Source organism: Triticum aestivum, chromosome 5B (assembly GCF_018294505.1).
Source record: "Triticum aestivum cultivar Chinese Spring chromosome 5B, IWGSC CS RefSeq v2.1, whole genome shotgun sequence".
NCBI classification, from domain to species: Eukaryota; Viridiplantae; Streptophyta; class Magnoliopsida; order Poales; family Poaceae; genus Triticum; species Triticum aestivum.
Window position 1 is genome coordinate 480,965,339 of NC_057807.1, and position 21,890 is coordinate 480,987,228.

The window sequence follows — 21,890 nt, forward strand, 5'->3', positions numbered from 1 at the left end:
TAGATGCAAAGACCGTTGAATATACGGGCAATTTCCCTGAAAAAATACATGAGTTTTAAATGAGATTTAATAGAAATTTCTCCACCATAATCATAATAATAGAGATGATAATTGAACTATTCTAAAAAAAGAAGAGATGATAATTGAACCAAATAAAAAATTTCGGGTTCTTATTGTGACATACTTACAAGGCCTCCACGCAGGCATTTTCGGGGGAAAGGCGTTTCATCTGCCGATTCTATCCGTAGTCTGCCATTTTTGCTCCAGAAAAAGCCAGTGAAGCAAACCCGCGCTCAATGTACCGCGGGAGTGCAGCTCTGCTTTTCCTCCGGCAGTAGGCGGCCGCCGACGCGCCTCCCGTGCCCTCGCCGCCTCGTCTTCTCCGCGTTTAAGCGAAACTGAACTTCAAGTTCGAGGTGTACGCGCCTCGCGTTGCGGGTTTTCAGGCGGCAGACAGAGGTGTCGATGGCCGGACCATGGAGCGGCGGCCCTGCGAAATCCAGATCGACGGTAAGCCGCCATGCCCGTCGCTAAATCCCCACCTAGGAATTTCTCCCCGCGGCGTTCATCAGTAGGGATCGAGTCGAAAATTCGCCTTCGAATCCCGGGTGCAGATCTAGCCAAGAACCCACCTGGCGGCCTGGCGGGGGCTTCCGTTCCGTTCCTCTGCCGCTGTGAGTTCGGAGATCGAGGGACGGGACCAATGGCTGTTCGGAGAGGAGATGGATATCACTTGGCCGTAGTGTTCTGTTGGACTGGATATCTTTTGTGTATAGGCGAAAGGACCGAACAATTCGTTTACACAATACTAGGGTTTGTACAGATTTGTCCAAAATTGTGAGGAATTGCAACGCTGCGCCTGCGCTATGCAGAAACTACCAATGCTCAGTTAAAGTTTATTCTTATTACCTGAAGCGCATTGTTTTTTCAAGTCCTAGGTGTATGCGGGCAAAATGCCTGATCCTGTTCTGTTATTGCAGATGAATCGGCTGCTTCATTGGCTATAGGAAAGGGATCACCCTGCAAACACGATGGCAAGACAAGGAAATATTCAAGGCCAGAACTTCCAGAGGTGAGGTACAGCATCAGCTGAGAACATATACCTGATGTCACCGCTGAGGCTGAAGTGTGCGTGCCACTGATTAATTGACAATAGATGTTGGGTCTGTGTTAGAATGGGAGGTCAAGACATATATGGTAGCTAGGGGTAGGCTAGAAGTGAAAGTGCAAGAACATATTGTTCTCGCTGCCAACATTGGGGTTATGGTTGATCGTTCGTTATCAGGCACTGGATTTGGATCCTATAGCTCTGTATTTCTACCCACTTTTCATAACAAGCATCCAGTCTCATATGCGCGGTCCAATAATAGGATTATGAAGAGATTATGAAGCAGATTTTTCTTGGGCGTGGCAATGATAGGATTATGAAGAGATTAAGCATGTTTGAAGATACAACAATATGGTGCTGTCAGCATGTTCCTTTAGTTCTAGATACCCATGTATTTTCTTCAGAGTATTGTTATGTTTTGCAATAGAACTTATATTAGATACACAGTTAATCATGTTTCTAATCATTTGCTCTATTTTCAGTCTTTATTCCATGGTGACAATCTTCATGAGCATTCTATACAAGAGGTAACACTATTTCACCAGTCATTTGTGAAGAGACCAACTTTCTCATGATTTCTATATGTCAAATAGGTTGATATGGACACAGAGGATACCGATGACGCTGATGATACAGCAGTTAACACCCAGTCTGGAAGCTCAAAGAAGGCCATACCTGAATCAGCAGACGATGTACCTGATCAAGGTACATTATCCTTGCTTACGTTGTTACTATATTGCAGCAGATGCTTTATCTTGAATTCCGTTTACTTACATCACTTATTTACTGCTGCTACTGGAACTGTAGTAAGAGATAATGGTTAAGCAGTAGTTGCTGCCCAGTTGAATTTCTCTTTCGGTCTATGTTATCCCTTCATTCTATGGTTTGTTATGAATTTGCATTTTGTTCAAATTCAACACTCCAACTCCCTTTCTTTGAAACAGAGTTCCACTTCTAATTTTGAAGTTCTATGAAGTGTGTCTCGGTGTGACAACCTGAAGGGTGTGATCAGGAGGCAAAACTAGGAACTGGGAGCTTGGCTATGGAGAAACAGAGCTGGATATCGCTATCGCGTTCTCAATGTGAATGAAATGTCTCAGTGCTACTATGGTAAGGGGTGCAAGGGCACGATGTTTCTAATCTGATGCAATCTCTTTTTTTTTTTGAGAAAACGCAAAAAGGCTTTTGCGTTTCATTATATTGAAAAGAGAGAGATAGTTTGTTACATCCTCCTAGGAGGCACCATTACAGGTGAGAAACACAAAGTAACTTCAGTGGACATCCCAGGTCTGTGGGAGGATGACACGCAGGCCTCGAGCACCCGCGGTCGCCCAGAGCGCAGCTTCTTCTTTGATCTTTGCAACCAAGACGCTAGTCGAAGGGGTGGCCGCATTGAAGACACAATCGTTGCGATGCTTCCAGGTCATCCAAGGGATCAGCAGCGTCGCGGATGTAAGTCCTTTGCGCATCAGCTTGGGCGTGGTCTGCCGCGCCGTGTGCCACCAGGTCGACAGGGAGTTTTCACCATTAGGCGCGCTGCAAGGAAGGTGCAGCCAAGACAGGATGTCGTGCCAAATCTGCTTGGTGAAGGGGCAGTCCATGATCAGGTGGTTCATCGATTCCGGCATCTGATCACATAGCGGGCAGCGAGGAGGGTGCGGCAGTCCGCGGCGAGCGAGACGATCAGCTGTCCAGCAGCGTCCCAAGCTAGCGAGCCAGTGGAAGAACTTCACTCGCGGGGGGGGCCCAGCCTTTCCAGTTAAGTTTCCATGCCGGGCAGGAAGTAGAGCCATGGAAGGTGGCGAGGTACGCGGACTGGGCGGTGTATGTGCCAGCAGCATTCCACTTCCAATGGAGCTGGTCTGGATCAGCAGAGAGAGTGATATTCTCAATGGCCCTCCAGGTTAGCAAGTATTGGCCAATCTCTTGAATGCCAAGGGCGCCATGGATGTCTGAAGCCCATGTGTGCGCCTGAAGGCCATCGGCCACTGTTCTTATTTTGCGGCGGCGCTTGGGGATGAGGGCGTATAGCTGGGGGGCGATCTCAGAGATGGATTGCCCGTTGATCCATCGGTCTTCCCAGAACAATGCTCGCCGACCATCGCCAAGGACCATGGAGGTGGACGCAAAGAAGAATGCACGTTCCTCACTGGAGAACTGCAGATCGAGGCCAGCCCAAGCCCTGTTTCCGTCCTGTGCGCGCGAACCAGAGCCATCTGGTGCGCAAGGCAAGGCCCGTGCGCTCCAGGTCATGGATGCCGAGGCCGCCTAGGCGTGTAGGGCGGCAGACGCGGCGCCAGTTCACGTGGCAGTTGCCGCCTTTGAGCCTCGGTGCGGCCAGCCCAGAGGAAGCCTCTCTGGATCTTCTCAAGGAGTTTGAGGACTTTCTTCGGCGGCGCGAGCACAAGGAGTTGATGCAGGGGAATTGCACAGAGCACGGATTTGACAAAAGCGAGGCGTCCAGCCTTGTTCATGAGGTGCGCCTTCCAAGTGGGCAGCTTCCCGGCAGTCTTGTCGACGACGGGTTGCAGTTGGGCAGCAGTCGGGCGTCGCAAGGTGAGGGGGATACCCAGGTAGGTGATGGGGAACTGCGCGATGGGGCATCCCAGCGTCGCGATGGCCGGAGCGACCTCCTCGGCTGCGCAACGAATCATCGTGGCCATGCTCTTCTGGAAGTTTACCCGCAGGCCTGAAGCTCTGCCAAAAAGCTGCAGGATCTCTCTGACCGCCAACGTGTCGCTAGGTGAGGGGTGGCAGAAGAGGATGACGTCATCGGCATAAAGCGAGATGATGGGGATCGCACGACGGGGGTGCAGCTGTTGCGGGATGTTGAGCTCAGCAGCCCGGCGAAACAAGCGCCCCAACGTGTCGACAGCAAGCACAAAGAGCTGCGGTGACACCGGGTCGCCCTGGCGGAGTCCACATCGATGCCAGATCGGCGGGCCAGGGGCGCCATTTAGGAGGACTCGGGTGTTGGCCGACGAGAGCAGGATGGCGATCCAGCCAAGGAAGCGATCACCGAACCCATATCGACGCAGGGCCTCGAAGAGGAAGGGCCATGAGACGGAGTCGAAGGCGCGGGTGAGATCAAGCTTGAGGAGGATGCGCGGAGCTCCCAGCTGGTGGAGGAGGCGCGCCGACTGTCGCACGATCAAGAAGTTGTCGTGGAGGCTGCGTCCGGGGATGAAGGCGTTCTGGATGGGACTGATCAAGTCATTGAGCTTGGGCGCGAGGCGGAGAGACAACACCTTCGCGAAGATCTTGGCGACGAGGTGGATGAGGCTGATGGGCCTGTAGTCAAACAGGCTGGCAGCGTCGGCGCGCTTTGGGATGAGTGTGAGCAGCGCTTGGTTCAGATAACTGAATCCTCGTCCACGGAGCGAATGAAGCTGCTGGAAGGCGCAAACGAAGTCGTGCTTGACGACGGGCCAGCAGGATCGAAGGAACTCCGCGGTAAAGCCGTCCGGGCCGGGCGCCTTGCGCGCCGGCAGGCGTTTGATGGCTTGCCAAATCTCGTCTTCAGTGAATGGGGCCTCCAGGTCGTCAAGGGCGGCCGGCTCGATGAGATGCTGCAGGTCAAGGGCGCAATCTCGAGGTCGATCGGTCCCGAGCAGAGAATCGTAATGCGCGAAGGCCGCCGCAGCCATGTCAGTCTGGTCGGTGAGCACGACGCCGTCAACCGACAGGGAGTGGATCCTGTTATTTTGCTTGCGATAAGTGCACTGGCGATGGAAGAAGGATGTGTTGGCGTCCCCGTCTTTGAGAGAAGAGATGCGCGCGCGTTGTCGAGCCAGGGTTCGCTCGAGCGAAGCGAGGCCAAGGTATGACAGCTTGATCTGTCGGCGGAGCCAGTCCTCGTGGGGCGTGAGCTGGCGAAGCTCCTGGGCCGAGTCAAGACGCAGGAGCAGCTCGCGCGAGATCGCGAGCTGGTCGCGGATGTTGCCCACGGCGCGAGCGCTCCAGCTCGTGAGTCTGCGTGCGGTGGCCTTCATGCGCCGCATTATGCGGCGGAACGGGCTCGGGTCGTCCACCGAAACCAAGCAGCTGCAACCACGTCTTGGAAGCCGGCAATGCGCGTCCAGTATTCCTCGAATTGGAAGCGCCGGTGCACCGGGGGCGAGGGCGAGCAGTCCAGCATGAGCGGGCTGTGATCGGAAACAACCGAGGCAAGGCAGCGCAGGTGGCACTCGCCGTGCCGCTCCTCCCAATCCGCGGTGCAAAGGACTCGGTCGAGGTGAACCAACGTGGGCGGGGTCTGCTCATTTGACCATGTGTATCGTCGACCGTTGAGGTAAACCTCCTTAAGCGCGAGGTCGTTGATAACACGACGGAAGCGCCCCATCATGCGTCTGTTAATATTCCCGTTGTTCTTGTCTTCGTCTCGGTAGATCAAGTTGAAGTCTCCGCAGAGCATCCAAGGGCCGTCGCAGTTAGCACGGACGTCGCGGATTTCCTGAAGAAACGCGATCTTCTCCTGGTCTTGCTGCGGCCCATATACAATGGTCAGCCACCAGGGGGCGTCCACGCTCGATGGAGTCGAAACCTGGGTGGTGAGCGTGTTGGGGCTGAACATGTGATTGTCAACAGTCACCATCCTGCTCTTCCAGGCCAGCAGGATACCACCGCGAGTGCCAATCGCCGGCAGGTAAACATAGTCATCAAAGTCCGAACCAAGCGTTTCGAGGACAGTGGACATGTGGATGAATTCCATCTTGGTTTCCTGGAAGCAGACGATCGACGCGTCGGTAGACACGATCAGCGAGCGAATGGCGGTGCGCCTAGCGCGGGTGTTTAGTCCGCGCACATTCCAGACGATAATCTTCGGTCCATGATCCATAAAAGCATGATCGACACAGGGGGCACAAGCGCACAGCTAGGCCTCGATCGGCCTGCCAGCGATGACTGTAGTAACCGGTGCGACAGAGGGGTCGGCGGGAAGCTCGCGCCCAACTAGTGCCGCAATGGCCGCAAGGACCGTCTTGGGAATCGGCGCGGCAAAGATGTCATCATAAGCTTTCATGGCCTCCGGGGTGATCGCCTGATCCGCGTCAACGATGCCGAGCGTGCGCAGTATTTGCACCTGTGTGCGGCGTGCGGCAGTCGGCGGTGCCCCGTCTTCGTCTTGGCCACGGTGGCCGAGCGCCCGCGCCGAGGTTGGGCGAAGCTCAGCGGCTGTCTTCTCGGTTTACGGCCCGGAGCGGGGAGGACCGAGCTGAGCTGCCTGGTGGCCGCGGCGAGAAAGTCGCCAAGGGTCCAAGAGCTTGTCGAGGGGGCACGCGGGCGGCTGCGGCGGAGCGTGACAGGGGGGGGACGCGAAGCGTGTCGCACTTCTGATGGTCGGCGTTGGCGTCTGGACTGCATCTTCATCTAATGGGCCGTCAGCGAGAGGGCCGGAGGGCGGTGGCCTGGGAGAGTCCAGGTTTTGGGGTCTTTGAAGGATCTGCAGTTGTGTGTGGGCCGCTTCAGGGCTTGCGGGCTGGCCATCAGGTGCATCAGCAGTCGGAGCAATCAGCTGGCCATGGGTTGGCGGCTGGGCGGCACCAGGTTGGAAGTCCCGCGCGTCCGCCCGCGCGGATAGATCAGCATGTGGTGCGGCAGCCGTAGGCGCTGATGTGCACGAACTGACATCTTGTCCCGACAAAGGATCATCATCCACTGTGTCGACGGGCGGCACCATTGGTTGGGTGTCCAGGACCGCGCTGCATGTGGGCTCAACAACAGTCGCCGTGCCCACCCGGTCGCTAGGCAACGCATGTGACGGGGCCGCGTCTGGCCCGGCGTCAGAGGTGGGGGGTGGGGTTGGCGCCAGCAGTTGGGGGCCAGATGGGGCAGCGACATGCGTGTCCCCCTGCTGAGGCGATCTTGTCGGGGGAGTTGGCACCAGTGGATAGGGGCCAGCAGGGGGAGCGACATGCACGGACTCCCGCTGAGGCGATCCTGTCGGCCTGGGATCTGCTGCCGCCGCAGCCTTGGTGAGCGCAGCCTCCTTTCTTTCACGCTTTTTCTTTCCTCCCCTCTTTCCTCTTTTAGCTTTGTGACGAGAGGGGTGGCCCTGGGTGCAGGCGGTGGGCCAGGTGTCCATACATCGGGCCGGCGACGGTACGGGCGGTGGCGTGTCTGCGCGCACGGCGTTGCAGACTCCGGACCAGCGATCGGCGACGGCTAGGCCGTCAGCGCGGTGCTGGCCACGGGGGTGCGTCCAGCCGGCAGCGTCGATAGTCATGCCGTCGGCACGTCCCTCCGGAGCAGCGGCAGTGCGGCGGTGCTTGCGGCCGCGGCGACGCGAACAGCCTCGTCCGGGGCCCTGGCCGGCATCGGCGTCGCCATCAGCCGCCGCGCGCCTGTCACCCGCGCCATCTGGGCGAGCTGCATGACCAGAGGGGGCGCGAGCTCGGTCGACGTTGGATCGGGCAAGGGCGATGGTGATGGGGTACGTGAGGGTGGTGACCGTGGGGGCGGAGGAGGCGGTGCGTCCCGGAGTGACCTCGACGATCTCCAGTGTCGCAGTGCGGCGGATGTCGGCAGGGTCGTGCGCGCGACCAGAGAGGCGGAACGTGGCCAGGTCGGCGCGGGAGCGCGTCTGCGGATGGAGGCGCTCAATCCAGACCCTGGTCCCGAGGATGTGCTCCGCTGTCGCTAAGTGCCAGGCATGGGCGGGGATGCCGCGGAGCTCGAGCTCGACGCGGTATTCGAACCCACCGGAGCCGGCGTGGGCAAGCTTGCACCAGGGGCGAAGCGACAGTGAGAAGCGCGGGCAGCGGATGTAGTGGTCGCCGTTCATGCGGTCCTTGGAGGCGCGGGAGCCGAAGATGATCAGGAAATCTTCCGGCTTGTGGAGGTGGGTGGTGAAGTCGCCTTCTTCAAAACCGAACGTGGAGTAGAGGAGCTCAGCAACGTCGTCGGCGGACACCTGGGGACGAGTCCCAGTGATGGTGGCCACCATCGCCCGGCTGAGCACCTCCTCCGCTTCCTCCATCTCAACAGTGCGCGACATGATGATGCGCGTTGGTGCAGCAGCGCTCACGTGCGCGACCGTAGCTGGGGCCGGTGGCTGGGGGGCGACCTGCACAACCAGAGCAGGAGCCGGTGTCTGGGGCGCGGCAGTCCGCTGGGCGGCGGGGGGGTCGCGGCCGGCGTGGTGCTCGGCAGCCCTTGGGGCGGCGGGTGGAACGCGCCCAGCGCGGCGGTGGAAGTCGTCACATCCACGGGAGTCGTGGCCGGAGATGAGGCACCGTCGGCAGCGAATGTCATTGGTGCAGTCGCGGACGCGGTGGCGGGGGTCGAGGCAGCGGAAACAGAGCCCGGCAAGCTCTTCGGGGACGGGCTGCGCTGGCGCCGCGGCGACGGGCTCCGCGCAGGCTCGCGGCGAGGCCGACGTCGATTTCTGCGGCGTGGCTGCTGGTAGCCGTCGGCGTCCACCGAGGCGCCGCGCGAGACGCGGTGCACCTCCGAGCGGGGGCCAAGGCGGGCGGAGGCGGGCAGCCTGGGGGCCGCCGGGGCGGGGCCGCCGGGCGCCGGCGCAAGGACGATGTCGCGGACGGGCGGAGCCGGCGGTGGGGTGCGAGCGACGTCGCGGTAGGAACGAGGGGGAGCCGCGCTGTCCGAGCCGGAATCAGACCAGCGGCTGTCGCCGGAGGAGACGCGCTCGCCGGAGAGGGAGCGGGTGGGCGAGGGGGGGTGGGGGCCATGGCAGAGCAAGGGAGGGGGGCTACCGGCGTGGAGTCGACGGCGGCGGGGTTGGTGGAGAGGGGAGCTAGGGGAGCGGGAGGGGCATCTCAGGAATCCACACTTAGAATCCTTCCAATCTGATGCAATCTCGATGTTTACTAATTATCTGTGTATGAATCTAGCCCTTCCTCGTCTGCTCTGAATCTGCGTGTTTTGCTTGCTGCTTTGTAGGAGTCTCACCCTTTCTTCTGTCAAATTTGGAACAACTTCATGGCCTGATCAAGAGAAAAACTCTGGTTACTCTGTTTTCACGAATTACTATCTAACTGTAAGTCTGTTCTAAACCCTAAGCCCCTGTAAATCTGATGTAAGATTAAGCTATTTAACTTTTTTTTTGCGAAATAAGCTATTTAACTTTAACTTAAAAGAATAATATGCTCTCAGTTGCTTTAATCCGTCAGACCTAAAAAATAGATATACTTTGCAAGCTTGATGTATGAGTATGTAACTGAAGGAGTATGACTTTTCTTATTCCATTTAAAAAGACACAAGGTTTGTTAGCCCTTTGAAATGGTTATGACATAAAGCAGGCTGGGGCATAGATTTGGGTGACATAAATTTATGACTTGCTCAGAAATGGCAAACAGAATTCCCAGCCATTGATCAGTTGAGAGCTTATGCAAGAACTATTTTAGAAGAGTTTTTATTTAGCATGGCCAAACAAATAGTTGGGATGAAAACGACTTTCTCTGTTAAGACAAACAAGAAACAAATGAGAAAAGCTTTAGAGATAGCCAGGGGCGCAGCTCAGTCTTTTATAGTTGCTATAGAAAACAACCATGAGTACTCCCTCCTCCTTTTTCTGGGCTTGGGACCAGCTATGCATTCAGATGACATAGGCGGAGTTATCTACTCCTACTTACACACCTAGAAAAACAAGAGCACACTACATTTTAGAAATAATTCTTTTAAAAAAATTTCTTGGTGTTTTTTCTATTATTGTTTTGATGCCATTTTCACCTTTTGAAAAAGATACTGAAATAGTAGTGCATATACACACATACCCTTTTCCTATTTTTTTTGTGCTTTTACTTTTTGAATTCCCTTTTTTTGTCTTTTGATCTTGAAGGAACAACATATATAATACACACACGCATACACATCTTTTTCTATTTTTTTGTTTTTCCAACTTTTTCATATCTTTTACATACCTAGGATTTAAGGATGGGAAACAAATACACACGGCAGCCGGGGCAATGTTGCACAAAATTTTGCTGACCTACAAAGTAAAATTAGTATGAGAATTGTGATCATTGTAAACAAACATAGCATGCTAACAAAAAAAGCTATTGCAACTCAGAGTACAATATGTTCTAGCCTCGTATCCGCTTGCTACTAATCTGATCTTAGTGTTTGCTGAAGTAGCGTTCCTAGCTGGCTTCATCGACGAGCTTATAACTACATTGTCTCTGAAGGGATCGAGAATTTTTCCGGTGAATTGGAGTGGCTTACTTAACTGGCTAAACTGAGCTAAGTGGCCTAGCTGGATGTGATACACAGGTTTTTTATTCCCATCACGGAGTGATTTCTGTACAGTACAACTGCAAGGGCGTCAATTAATTAACCATCCTTGAAGCGCAATGCCGGCTTATGGTTCACCATGCATGGCAGGAAGGTATAATACTACTGTGATAACTACTGATGCACTAAAGATAACTACTGGACAAACTTTACTAATTGATTATATGCCCCGTGCTCAGCAATTAAGATAATGATCCTTAGTTACTAAAAAAAAACTCATTCCAAACACAAGAACAGAAGAAAGTTTTACGTACAGGAAGCCGCATCCTAATTCCATATAAAAAGCAATTACTGGGGGCAAAATTGAGAGGAGCCCAATCCTATCGCGGTAAGTATCTCCTACGCACAGTTTTATTTTCCTAAATAAAGTACAAAGAGCCAACACATCTGTATTAACTTCAACATCAACATGTCAAGCCACTGCTTTCCTTTCAAGCCATAGAAGATCCGGCTACTTGTTGACTAAAAAGTAGCATGCAGAGGCACAACGCCAGGATTGTTCTGGAAGATAGTAGAAAAGGCACCAGCTACTGTAGAAGGCGAATCCAGGGGTTCTCAATGGTCAGATCAACATAGTTAACGGCTGTGATTGAATATTCTGAGAAGTGAGTTTGAAGTTCAAAACTGATGCACTATATAGGAGTATAGATATAGAAACCGGAAACACGAGGTACATAGTGAAATGTCATAACACGGTGAGGTTTCAAAAACACTGCAAAATGCACGATCATTAGTGTTTTGAAGGCCATGTTATAAAAGATCAATTAATTGTAGAATGGAAATATGTGGCACTAGAAATTTTCTGTTAAAGAATACTAGTAGTATAGTACGCTAACAATGGCCATAATGAATCCCGTTGTACTAATACTATACCTACTACCTCCGTCTTGGTTTATTGGTTGTATTTAGTGTCACATTTTGACCATAGGGTTAACTAACAAAATGTCAGTGCATGTCACCGAAAATTATACCATTGGAAACTATGTTTAAATACGAATCAAATGATATAATTTTTTGTGACATGCATTAACATTTTGTTAGTTAAATTTATGATCAAAATTTGACACAAATTACGAAGGGGACCAATAAACCAGGACGGAGGTAGTAGCTTCCAGATAGCTCCTGCTACTAGGAGTAGAAGAAAGAAACGAGATTTACAGCTGCCACTGGAGGTAACTGGGAGGATGAAATAAGCCATACCGCTATTTGTGCTCAGTCGGAGATGTCCATATCATCGTCCATTTTGAAAACTGTATTATATTCCTCCTCCGTATAAATATGATAGTAAGATCCTTGGCTGACGTCAATGCGAGGGCCACGTGGATGGCCGTCGATTGCAGCACGCAGCGCAGATTTAGCAGCTTCCTTGTCAGACTCCTCACCGCCGTTCATCAGTTGTACCAAGAGTACCTGCAAGGCACCCAGGTTGTGGATGCCTGCAGGCGCTCTTCCACGTTCCTCCCATCTGTCCGCCTCAAATTCTATATCGAGTCTCTGGAGCTTGGGCATTGCCCCTTGCTCAAAGGCCACCCATGGCGGTGAGCAAATGAGGTGGAAATACTTGAGTGATGGGAAAGCGGCCCCACTCCCACTCCCACCACGGATGGCAATTGTTTCAGCGATGCATATCGAGATATACATCTTCAGGTAGAGAAGGGCGGGCAACTTTGCAAGGATATCAATACCTTGCGGGTTCAACCTCTCGATTCCTTCAAGATTTATGTCATACAGATTACCGAGTTGACCAATCCAGTTTGGAATAGTAGGCATGCGATCTTGTAGATGTAGTGTCTCTAGATTTCCTGGTAAGGAATGCAGACAATCCAGGTGATGACGCCTTGGTAGAGATTGGTTGCCGCATGGATCTTCCGAAACGATTGCTAGATGTTTAAGGTTTCCACCAGCAAGCTTTTGGAGAGCAGAGCATAGAGCTACATTGTTGCCCTTGTCAGAGTCGTACAAAGTGTCATCAAAACGGAGTTGAAGATCTCTGAGATTGGTCAGCTCCCCGAGGCCGTTTATACAGGCTACGGAATTCTTGCACATATCAAAACTGCGTATTGTATGCAGTGACTTCATACGGCCTATGTCATCAGGCAAGACTACATTTGATGGGAGAAGCAGATGCCGCAAGCTGGACAAATGAGCTATTTCTTCTGGAAGGGTAGGTATGCCATCGAAATCTCTTAGATCCAGCGTTTCCAGAGACCATAGATTCAGAATTTCAGGAGGTACTACTAGATCATACCCATGGATTGTATAAGAAATAATCTTCAGGTATCTCAAATGGAGCAGCAGGCAAACTCCAGCCATGTCGTCCTCAGTCATACTACCTTGGTCAACCACTAGGACTCGAATAAACTTTAGCCTCGAGAACGCTCCGTCAACACAAGCACCAAAGGTTGCAAGCGACCGAACTTGTGTCAGAATAATTGCTCCTGGTACCAAGGCATGATTCTCGTAGTCAGATTGCAAAGAGAGCCGACGGATCTTACTGGTGCCTCCACTCCGGACTCCAAATTTATCCATTACAGTTATGAAATTCTCATCCGCTGATTTGTCCAAGATGAACTCGAGCATCATGTCATGTAATCGACATGACATCACCTCATCCTTGTAGTCTATATCTACAGGTTGGAGGATGCTCCTGTTGACTAACTCGTTGAAATAGTCCCTTGCAACGTCCTCTCGATCTTGCCTATGTGGGCTGCAAGGCACAAAATCTTCAGCAAGCCATTGCTTCACCAAATCATCCGTCATGATTTCCCGATCCTCTGGATATATACCAAGATGAAGGAAGCATGCCCTCAAATGATGAGGAAGATGCATGTAGCTCAGGTTTAAGATTTGTGACATCTGTTTCATTGGTTCGAACTCTCTATCGATGGTGCCCAAAGAACCCTGCACCCTGTCCCAGTGCTCCTTTCGTTCTGGTGTCTTCTTACTGGCCAAAAAACCTGATACAACATTGATTGCTAGGGGTAGACCACCACATTTTATTAATATCTCAGCCGAAGCTTCTTTTAAGTATTCAGGACAAGCATGTTCAGAGCCAAATATTCTTGTAAGAAAAAGTCTTCTTGAGTATTGTTCTTCGAGAGGTTTCATTGGATAAACATTTTCACGCCGATTAGAACAGCAATCTAAAGCCACACTATCAATTCGTGTAGTTACGATTAATCTACTTCCGGAGTTGTTCTCTGGGAAAGCACATCTGATAGTATACCAGTCCGATTCATTCCACAAATCATCAATTACAATAAGGTACCTGTAAAATATTGTATTAGTCTATGGGCAAAACAATATAATTAACCTCGTTTTGAACTAAAATCAGACGGGAAATGAACTTCAGATGGATCTGACTTTGGACCAGGCCGTGCATCCAGTGGCACTTGGCAGTATTGGTCAAACCAGGCTTTGAATAGTTCACCAGTGCGGCCATAATAACATTACACTTGCCTTGAAGTTCCATTACATTCGATCACCTCCTCTAACAGAATACCATACATGGGAATTGTGAAATGGGTTGCAGAGATGAACATAATACAAACTGAATTTGGAGGGGATTTGATACTATTATCACTACCATTACATAATCAGATATCCCCTCTATAATTTTGGTACTTTTGGTGGTATCTAGAAATAAACCAATACTGTTCTGCATCATAACGTCAATTTGGTAGCTAATAAAGAATAAAAACTCAAATATAGAATCTTTAGAATATTTCAATAGAATCTCTGATGTAGTGATGTCTATAGTAACCAATATAGATTCAGTTGAGAAATAATAGGCTCTAAAATATATCAACAAAGAGGATACCTTTTATGTTGCAGATGTTGGTTGATCATGATGATAAGGAGTTGAACATTACTATTATCCGACGATGTTGTATCCACTCGAAGCATTCTGAGCAAACTACAAAGAACCCCATTGATATCAGGTCTCTGGGAGACCGATACAAATGCTTGGCAGTCAAATCTGTGTTCATGGTGTTGTAGTGTAGGTAAAGCATGGTATACTGAGTTGGCAAGTGTAGTCTTGCCTAAACCTCCAAATCCCACAACTGACACTACCTTTAAGTGCTGATCATCACCCATTAGCATTTCCATGAGCTTATCCTTCTGTCCATCAATTCCAACAAGACCGGCAGCATCCTTATAGAGCACATGCAGTCGAGGATCAATGGACACATGAGAAGATGTAGAGATGACTTCATCAACTCTGAGCCGCTCTCGTCGAGCGCTTAGCTCTATTACAGAGGCCTTGATTTGATTGATCTGTTTGGATAAACTATAGCCCTCTCTGAGATCTTTGAAAAACGGAAAAATCTTCCAAATGAACCAATCCGTAGCTCCATCTTGGCGATCCTGGAGCATGGAGCTGACGATAGAATCCTCAGTATCGTAGGTCAGCTCCCTGACCTGGTCCCTCCATTGCTTGGTTAATGGATCAATGTTCTCTATGTATGCCAACTTCTCAAGAACAGCATTCATAGAACTGAGCTCATCCACCAGTAGTTCTACCTCTCTGCGGTCGCTGCTGAACATTGCATACTCTGCCGCTGCGAGAGAACCAAGCTTCTCAAGTAGGGAGCATATCACCCCAGCTGCAACACTGGTCGCTAACTCCGCCATTAATTGCCCTCTTCGGCTTTCCTCTCTCAAACTCTTCTGTATGAACTACATGTATGTCTATGGATTTCTGTATGATTTGTGACTACAGAATGGTGGCTTTGGCTTTAGTCGGCCATTGTATTCCGTTAGATGAGTTATCTCCACGCAACTAGATATTTGTTCACTGGTACCCCATGTGTCACGTTGGTGAGCAGTCAGCGACTGCGGCGCATAAGCAGTCCATTATTGACGAGTTGAAAAGTATTTCTGTTTCCTTTGTTTCACTGTAACCGTGAAATAATATGTGCAAGTTTTTTTCCTGAGAAAAGGCCATCGTGACTACCTTTGTTGATAAATAACAACAGTACATCCTTAAGGAGGTTGGTCAAGATAAAACCGACGGGCTCATTGCCCCAATTAATTACAATCAATCCTATTCTCAAAACAATACCTGACAATCATATGAGCTATCTCATTAGCATTTCTATGACAATGATAAAAAATAGCCTTCCCTATTATATTAATCAGTCTAGAAGTCCGCGTAGACAGTCTGTTTTGCAAGTTTCAGTTACCTCTGTAGAATCTGACTTGTTCTTATAAACATCTCTTAGCATGGATGTTACATTAGAAATCATTTTGGAAGCAAATAAGGATTCATTTCGAGAAGTGATATATAGGAGAAAGCCATCTTCTTTTCAAAAAAAGAAAGCCATCTTAACAAAAAAATTAATCATGCTCACTTTTCTCACATATCATCAGGACCTAAACCTTATCAAAGAAATTAATCTTATTAGGCCATGAACATATATATACAAACCTTCAATTTCAAATTTTAATTTTACTTCTATTGAACATTCTTTGAATGTTATTTGCTTTACGCACCATGTGTGGTTGGTTGATCTTTACAGAACTGCAAAGCTCTTCTAGCCAGGTAAACAAAACACCGTCATGGGTGATTATAATTTAGTGGTGATAATACCTTCAGATTTTCTTATTCTGATTTTTCTGTCCATGTTCCATCGAAGAAACTAGCACATTATTCTTCAGTGCATGCGAGACAGACTTTTGATGCTTTGACGAATTCTAAGTTGGTCCGGTCATTTCACTACCGTGGTTTCATGAGTGCGATGATTTCCATCCTTTTAGCTGGCTGCAGAATAACGCAGCCCAAACTTATCCACCGGGAATAGGTGGTTGGTCGTGAATGACCAATATTTCAAAGTTTGATTTTTATTTTGCGTGGAGTGTAATACACAAGAGATCAGCATCAACCTTGGAGTTGGTCCAGGAAGTTTGTCCTGCTCTATTCAAGTGGATGTGGCTCGTCCTGTTTTCAAGGTTAGATTTTTATCTTGCATTCTGGACTAAACCACTCAATGAGCGTACTACACATCAGCATCGTTCATGAACATCTGAAGGTGTCGATATTTTGAGAAGCTTCCACCCACTTGCTCTTCTAAACCAATTTTCAGTTCGAAGTTTGTTTGGACTCTTGAGCATGTAGTTATCATATCACAAATCAACCAATCAATACCCCTAATTGATAAAAATATTCCCTCTATATATATCAAAATATAGTGCATACTAAATGTCCTAAGTCAAGTTCCGTAAAGATTGACCAAATTTATAGAAAACATATAAAAGATCCATTGTCCTGTAAAGATTGACCAAAGTTCTGTAAATGCATACATAATGAACTTTCTCTTGAATGAACTTGGCAGCACATATCCCCAAAATGGATCGGACGGCAAAGACCCATGGAGCCACGGTTACCTGGTCCTGCCAAATATTAATCCTCCTAGATAACTTGCTCGAAGATATCTTTCCAGCTGTAGCGGCTTGGCTATCTGCAGTTAAAATAATAATTCCGAAAAGGTGGTTGAAACCCTGCCTCCACATGGCTATCTGCAGTGTTACTGTGCGACAAACTACGGATGATACACATTGAAGCTCCAAATATCTCCATAGGTGTTTTCAGATAGCAGTTACGCCAGGCATTGAAAAACTTACCTCGTGATGCCTAAGAGTTTGGCAGTCAACTTCCCTTCCCATGCAATTTCTATCTGAAGGGAATGGAAGCTCGATCTGGCATCTTCACCGTGTTGACTGTGACTTCCATCCTACAGTCAGTCTTGGTTGCTTGAGAGGCCTGACAGTGCTGCATCTTGATTGTGTGCGGATTACAGGGACGAGTTCGGATATCGTTTTTCCAGCTGTGCTGCTTTGGAGCAGTTGAAACTCAGGAGATGCCCCAAGATAACTTGCTTGAAGATACCTTCTCAGCAGCAGCGGCTCAGCTACCTGCAAGTGTTAGGATGCCACAAACTGCGGATGATAAAGATCGAAGCTCCAAATATTTGTAGTTTTCACTTTATTACATTTGACCAAGTAGAGGTCTCACTTTGGAGAATCATTGCGACTGAAGAATGTCGATATGATCTGTTGCCGCCTCCTCCATTATGCACTTGAAGAGCTGCCATCAATTGCACCGAATCTTGAAACTTTTAGCATACACTCACTTCGTCGGCCATATTCTAAAACTTCTCATGATGTTTTTCTTGGAAGGGAACCTTTTGGGATTATTCAGTATCATTATGCATAGAACAATTGTGTACCTTGGAATATTAATTGACATGTGGCATGCTTATGTAGGTGGTAAATACAACAATGGCATTGGCGCCTAGCAAGTTCGTCCACCTGAAGTACATGAGTATTGAGTATTTAGTATTCATGGGGCCTATGATTATTTTTCTCCGGTTTCTTTCCTTGCTGCCCCTCCCACCATGAAGACATTCATACTCAATGTAGGTCACTATTCATTCTGCAAATATTTTTGAATGCATTCATCCTGGAAATATAACAAGTCTACTGATCTGGCTACCATCCATCGATGAATTGCTTTTTGGTGACCCCTCACCTCCAAGGCAGATGCCAAGATACCTGCATGACAAGCTCCACCCGAGAGTGGACATCTCTAGCTAGGTTTTACTCTTCAAAGAGCTTGACTGAACTGCGTCCCATATTCTTGAAAATTCACCATCAATCGAGTGCCTTACATTGGAGACCCTACTGATCGTGGTTTCAGGTCTTCTGGCGCCAGAGATGCAGAGTCGTCACGGTGCAGACGGGTACACCCAGAAGTTTTGAGAGCTTAACTGTCGGCATTTTTTGGACAACCTCGCGAGAGGACAGGGTATTCCTGCAATTTGTTAAGAATATAGAGTAAATAGATTTGCGGGAGCTTAGCTAGTGTCGTTTCTTTCAGTAGCCTAGTAATAAGCTAAGCTGCTCGTTACTGCTTGATTTTAGGTTAAAGTTGCTTCCAGGCCCGTGTACTGGGGCTGTGAAGAGAGTGATTCGTGGGTTTGCAGGACCCTGCTGGTTCGTTGGGGAGCAGGCCGGGCGTTTAGCGTGTTGCTGTAGAAATCCTGTACTGAATCTCATCAGACACGATCAGGAGTTGCAGTAGAAAGGAATGAGGTCGTCGCTATTGCCCCCTCATAATTGACATTTTCTCTTCCCTGATAACTTTTGTATTTGCACTTCGAGTTTGGATTTGATTTTTTTCATCGGCTGAGAACCTAGCGTCGCTCGGTTGGCCAGCTGCGCGAGCGTGCTGCCCGCAAGAGTTCGAGTCCTGGGCATTTGTGTGGTCAGGGTTGCTCTTCTATAAAAATAACCCGTAAAGGGTAGTCCTGGCTGCTCTAATTTTTTCAGAAGTTGTGAACACACCGAAAGTCCTCTTTTGACCCCGAGCTCATATGCACCCGCATGAACAGTAAAAAGAAAATAGTAATAAAATCAAAAAAATCTGAATTTTTTTTGTGATGAACATCGATGAATATTCGAAGTGCGTTTAAAATTTCAGATTGAAATGACATTTGTGGAGGTCTGGGCAAAAATAACAAAATTGATGCTACAAAATGCTTCTAACAATAGTCTTTTTGGACCATCGATTTATTTTTTTCGCCCAGACCTCCACGAATGTCATTTCGACTGAAAATTTTACTTTTTTTTTCAATTTTACTTGTGCGGGAGCATATGAGCTCGAGATCAAATACTCCATGTCCCATACTGAACATACACCTTTTTCTGAAAGCACTTAAATTTGTTTCTTTAACATGGGAGAATGGAAGCACGTGGTACTTTACCATGATAGGATATAGTTACTCATCATGTCATTTTTTTTTTGCTATAAGACCCAGAAGATTCCGCACAGATTGTCTTCAGCGGGGTTCCTTTCGGATGCGGCTTCCTCCTTGCATATAACCTCTACATTATCTTCTCGTATTAGTAGAAAATGTTGATTTCGTGCTCCTTTTCAGGATGCAGTGCTCCAACAACTGTCTAGCACAATTCTGTAGCAAAAAAAGAATTGATATATTTACCAATCAAAAAAATGTTGCAAATACATGTGTCAACGATGAATAGGTCCATTGGCATAAATGAGATCTCCTTTCCAATGGAAAATGACAAATGAGAATGTGAAATACGATGTCACTGATGTAAGTGTATCTAGTGCCCCTTTGTGGTTTTGGAATGTGTGTTTGTGAGTGTACACAGAAGAATAGTCCCTAAAAACCTGGTTTAGCCGTCAAAGATACCCCCCCCCCCCTAAAATGTAAATGCATTGAAGAAATTGGTGCATGCCTATGAAGAAATTGCCAGAAGAATTGGAACGTGAAGACATTGTATTTTAGTAGTTTCTATCTTTTTATTTGAGTCACAGGGAACATCGTATTGTTAAGAGGGGTCTAGGTGATACAAAGACATTTCCTAGTAATGCTCAAACTATCCTATTTCTTTGAGTGAAGAATTTGAAAATCTCTTGCAGTGTGGTTCATTTCTTCTTTGGGTTAGGAAATCGCTACTGCGATTCTCCTACCTTGAGGAACTAAGAGTTCAATTTGTTTTGACCGTTGTGGTGCGAGTACCAGTTGTCGTGTGTATCCCTATCCTAACAACGGTCACATGGGGATATCCTATTGGTCTTTTCCCCCCCGGGTTGCACCCCGGTTGTAAATAACTGCACCAACCACTAGTTGTTGGTTGGCCACTCCAAGTGATTGCATGGCAAGTGTCATCTAGAGCAACCCACCCTTTGAAAAATTTAAGAAATCCCGAGGAAAAGATCTTATAAATCTCCATTGGACATTCCATTTACGCATATTAAATCACCACCATTATTTTTCTATGGTTTAAATCTGGACTATCCGGTTTATATTGCTTTAATAATTTGATCAATAGATAGATGTATCCAATATTTATTGATAGATAAGTAAGCAATAAGTGATAATTAATAGTAGCCATGTTTTCTGCCAAGGTTCTTCGGCATTGATTGATTGATATACATCCGAGTTTATTGTTCTAGATGAAAATATTCTATATATACCATGCACCTACAGTTTGACAAACCAAACTCGACACACAAAACATCTCAGAAACACAAGAAAATCGTTGTAGCAAAGCCATGAGGCCATCACAAGCTCTCTCGCTTCTCGTTGTTGTCCTCCTCCTCGTCTCGTCCAGTGCTTCCATCCTAGAAGACACGTGCAAGCGCTTCGACGGCGCTGACATCTATGATATCTGCATCAAGTTCTTCAAGGCCAACAAGGACAGCGCCACCACAGACAAGCGTGGCCTTGCTGTCATTGCCACTAAGATTGCCAGTGCGACAGCTGTGGACACCCGCAAGCACATTGCCATCCTGAAGGCCGAGGAAAAGGACCAGATGATCCAACAGGTCCTCGCCTACTGTGACAATATGTACTCCAGAGCTATGGGCTTGTTTGACAAAGCTGCCAGGGGCATCTTGTCAGGCAGGTTGGGCGACGCGGTGACGAGCCTCAGCTCCGCGTTGGATATTCCCAAATATTGCGATGACGAGTTCCTCCAGGCAGGCGTGAAGTCACCGTTCGATGCTGAGAACAGCGAGTTCGAGACGCAATGTGCCATAACTCTGGGTGTAACGAAGATGCTGACCTTGTAGTTAGCTAGCCAGCGAGGATATGAATCTAGGTAACTACAACAAGATTCCATAGTAATTTCGATGAGCAAACTCCTCAAAATTAATAAGCCCACAATGTTATCACTGAACTATGCAAGACATGCTGGCACATATTTCTTTTGTGTGGATTTGTTTTTTTGTTGATTTAGGAAACACAATAGTAACGGGAATACCCACCCATTCCGCACTGCCGTGGAGCGATGGTCGGAGGGGGAGGGGAGGAGATTAACCTTGTTGGCAGCTAAAAGAATCGACATGGTCGACTAGAGGGGGGTCATTAGGCGACTGACAGAATTTTAACTTCTTTTGCAAATTTTAGGATCAAAAAATAATAAGTTTTCTATATATGCAGCTAGGTGGACAACCTATATGAAAATCTTAACAAGTAACAAGTGCTAGCAAGAGTAAACACAAGATAATAACTAACACAAAGTAAAGGACCGAAATAATGGCAAGTGGAGTTGGTGGAGATGAGGATGTGTTTCCGAAGTCCCTTCCTTGGGGGGGGGGGGGTACTTCTCCGTTGGAGGAGTGCGGTGGCACAATGCTCCCCAAGCATCCCAAGGACTCTCCCTATTCTCCTAACGCCCTCGCACAATGCAAGGTATCATGAATCCACTAGCGGTGCCCTTGAAGGCGACAACCGTGACCTTTACAAAATAGATTGTGAATCTCTCCATAACTTAATTGGAGGCTCCCAACACTACCATGAAGCTTCACCACAATGGATTATGCCTCCGCGGTAACCTCTTCCGTCTAGGGTGCCCAAGCACCCAAGAGTAACAAGTTGATGTAGATGTAGAAGTCGAGGGACACAAAATAGTTTGGTGCAAGTTCAGATCAGGTGAATCTCCTCCTATTATCAAAGTATGAGAGAGTTTGGGTGGTTGGGGAAGGAGATCCCAAGATTTT

General features: G+C 48.4%; 2 protein-coding genes and 1 pseudogene across 5 annotated transcripts; 2 read left to right on the plus strand and 1 right to left on the minus strand.

Annotated features, from left to right (window-relative positions):
* Positions 1 to 197: 197 nt before the first annotated feature.
* LOC123112632 (uncharacterized) lies at positions 198 to 18,540 on the plus strand. Of its 3 annotated transcripts, none has more exons than XM_044533677.1 (7): positions 198 to 510; positions 981 to 1,077; positions 1,591 to 1,635; positions 1,702 to 1,813; positions 2,053 to 2,218; positions 9,008 to 10,451; positions 17,624 to 18,540. In XM_044533677.1, the coding sequence occupies exons 1-5, from the start codon at positions 477 to 479 to the stop codon at positions 2,080 to 2,082; spliced, it is 318 nt and encodes a 105-aa protein (XP_044389612.1). In that variant the 5' UTR covers positions 198 to 476; the 3' UTR covers positions 2,083 to 2,218; positions 9,008 to 10,451; positions 17,624 to 18,540. The 3 variants fall into 3 exon arrangements, with proteins under 3 accessions (XP_044389612.1, XP_044389614.1, XP_044389615.1); XM_044533679.1 differs by having other exon boundaries at positions 9,008 to 9,104; XM_044533680.1 differs by having other exon boundaries at positions 201 to 510; positions 981 to 1,072.
* Positions 9,929 to 15,007, minus strand: LOC123112631 (disease resistance protein RGA5). The gene is made up of 3 exons (XM_044533676.1): positions 14,178 to 15,007; positions 11,558 to 13,625; positions 9,929 to 10,055 (listed from the first exon to the last, which is right to left on the minus strand). Exons 1-2 carry the CDS (start codon positions 14,990 to 14,992, stop codon positions 11,570 to 11,572), a joined length of 2,871 nt encoding a protein of 956 aa, XP_044389611.1. The 5' UTR covers positions 14,993 to 15,007; the 3' UTR covers positions 9,929 to 10,055; positions 11,558 to 11,569.
* A 1,802-nt stretch (positions 18,541 to 20,342) lies between the features above and the next one.
* Positions 20,343 to 21,067, plus strand: LOC123116531 (pectinesterase inhibitor 12-like; annotated as a pseudogene). Its single transcript, XR_006457108.1, has one exon. The product of XR_006457108.1 is annotated as a pectinesterase inhibitor 12-like (transcript).
* The last annotated feature ends 823 nt before the right edge of the window (positions 21,068 to 21,890 follow it).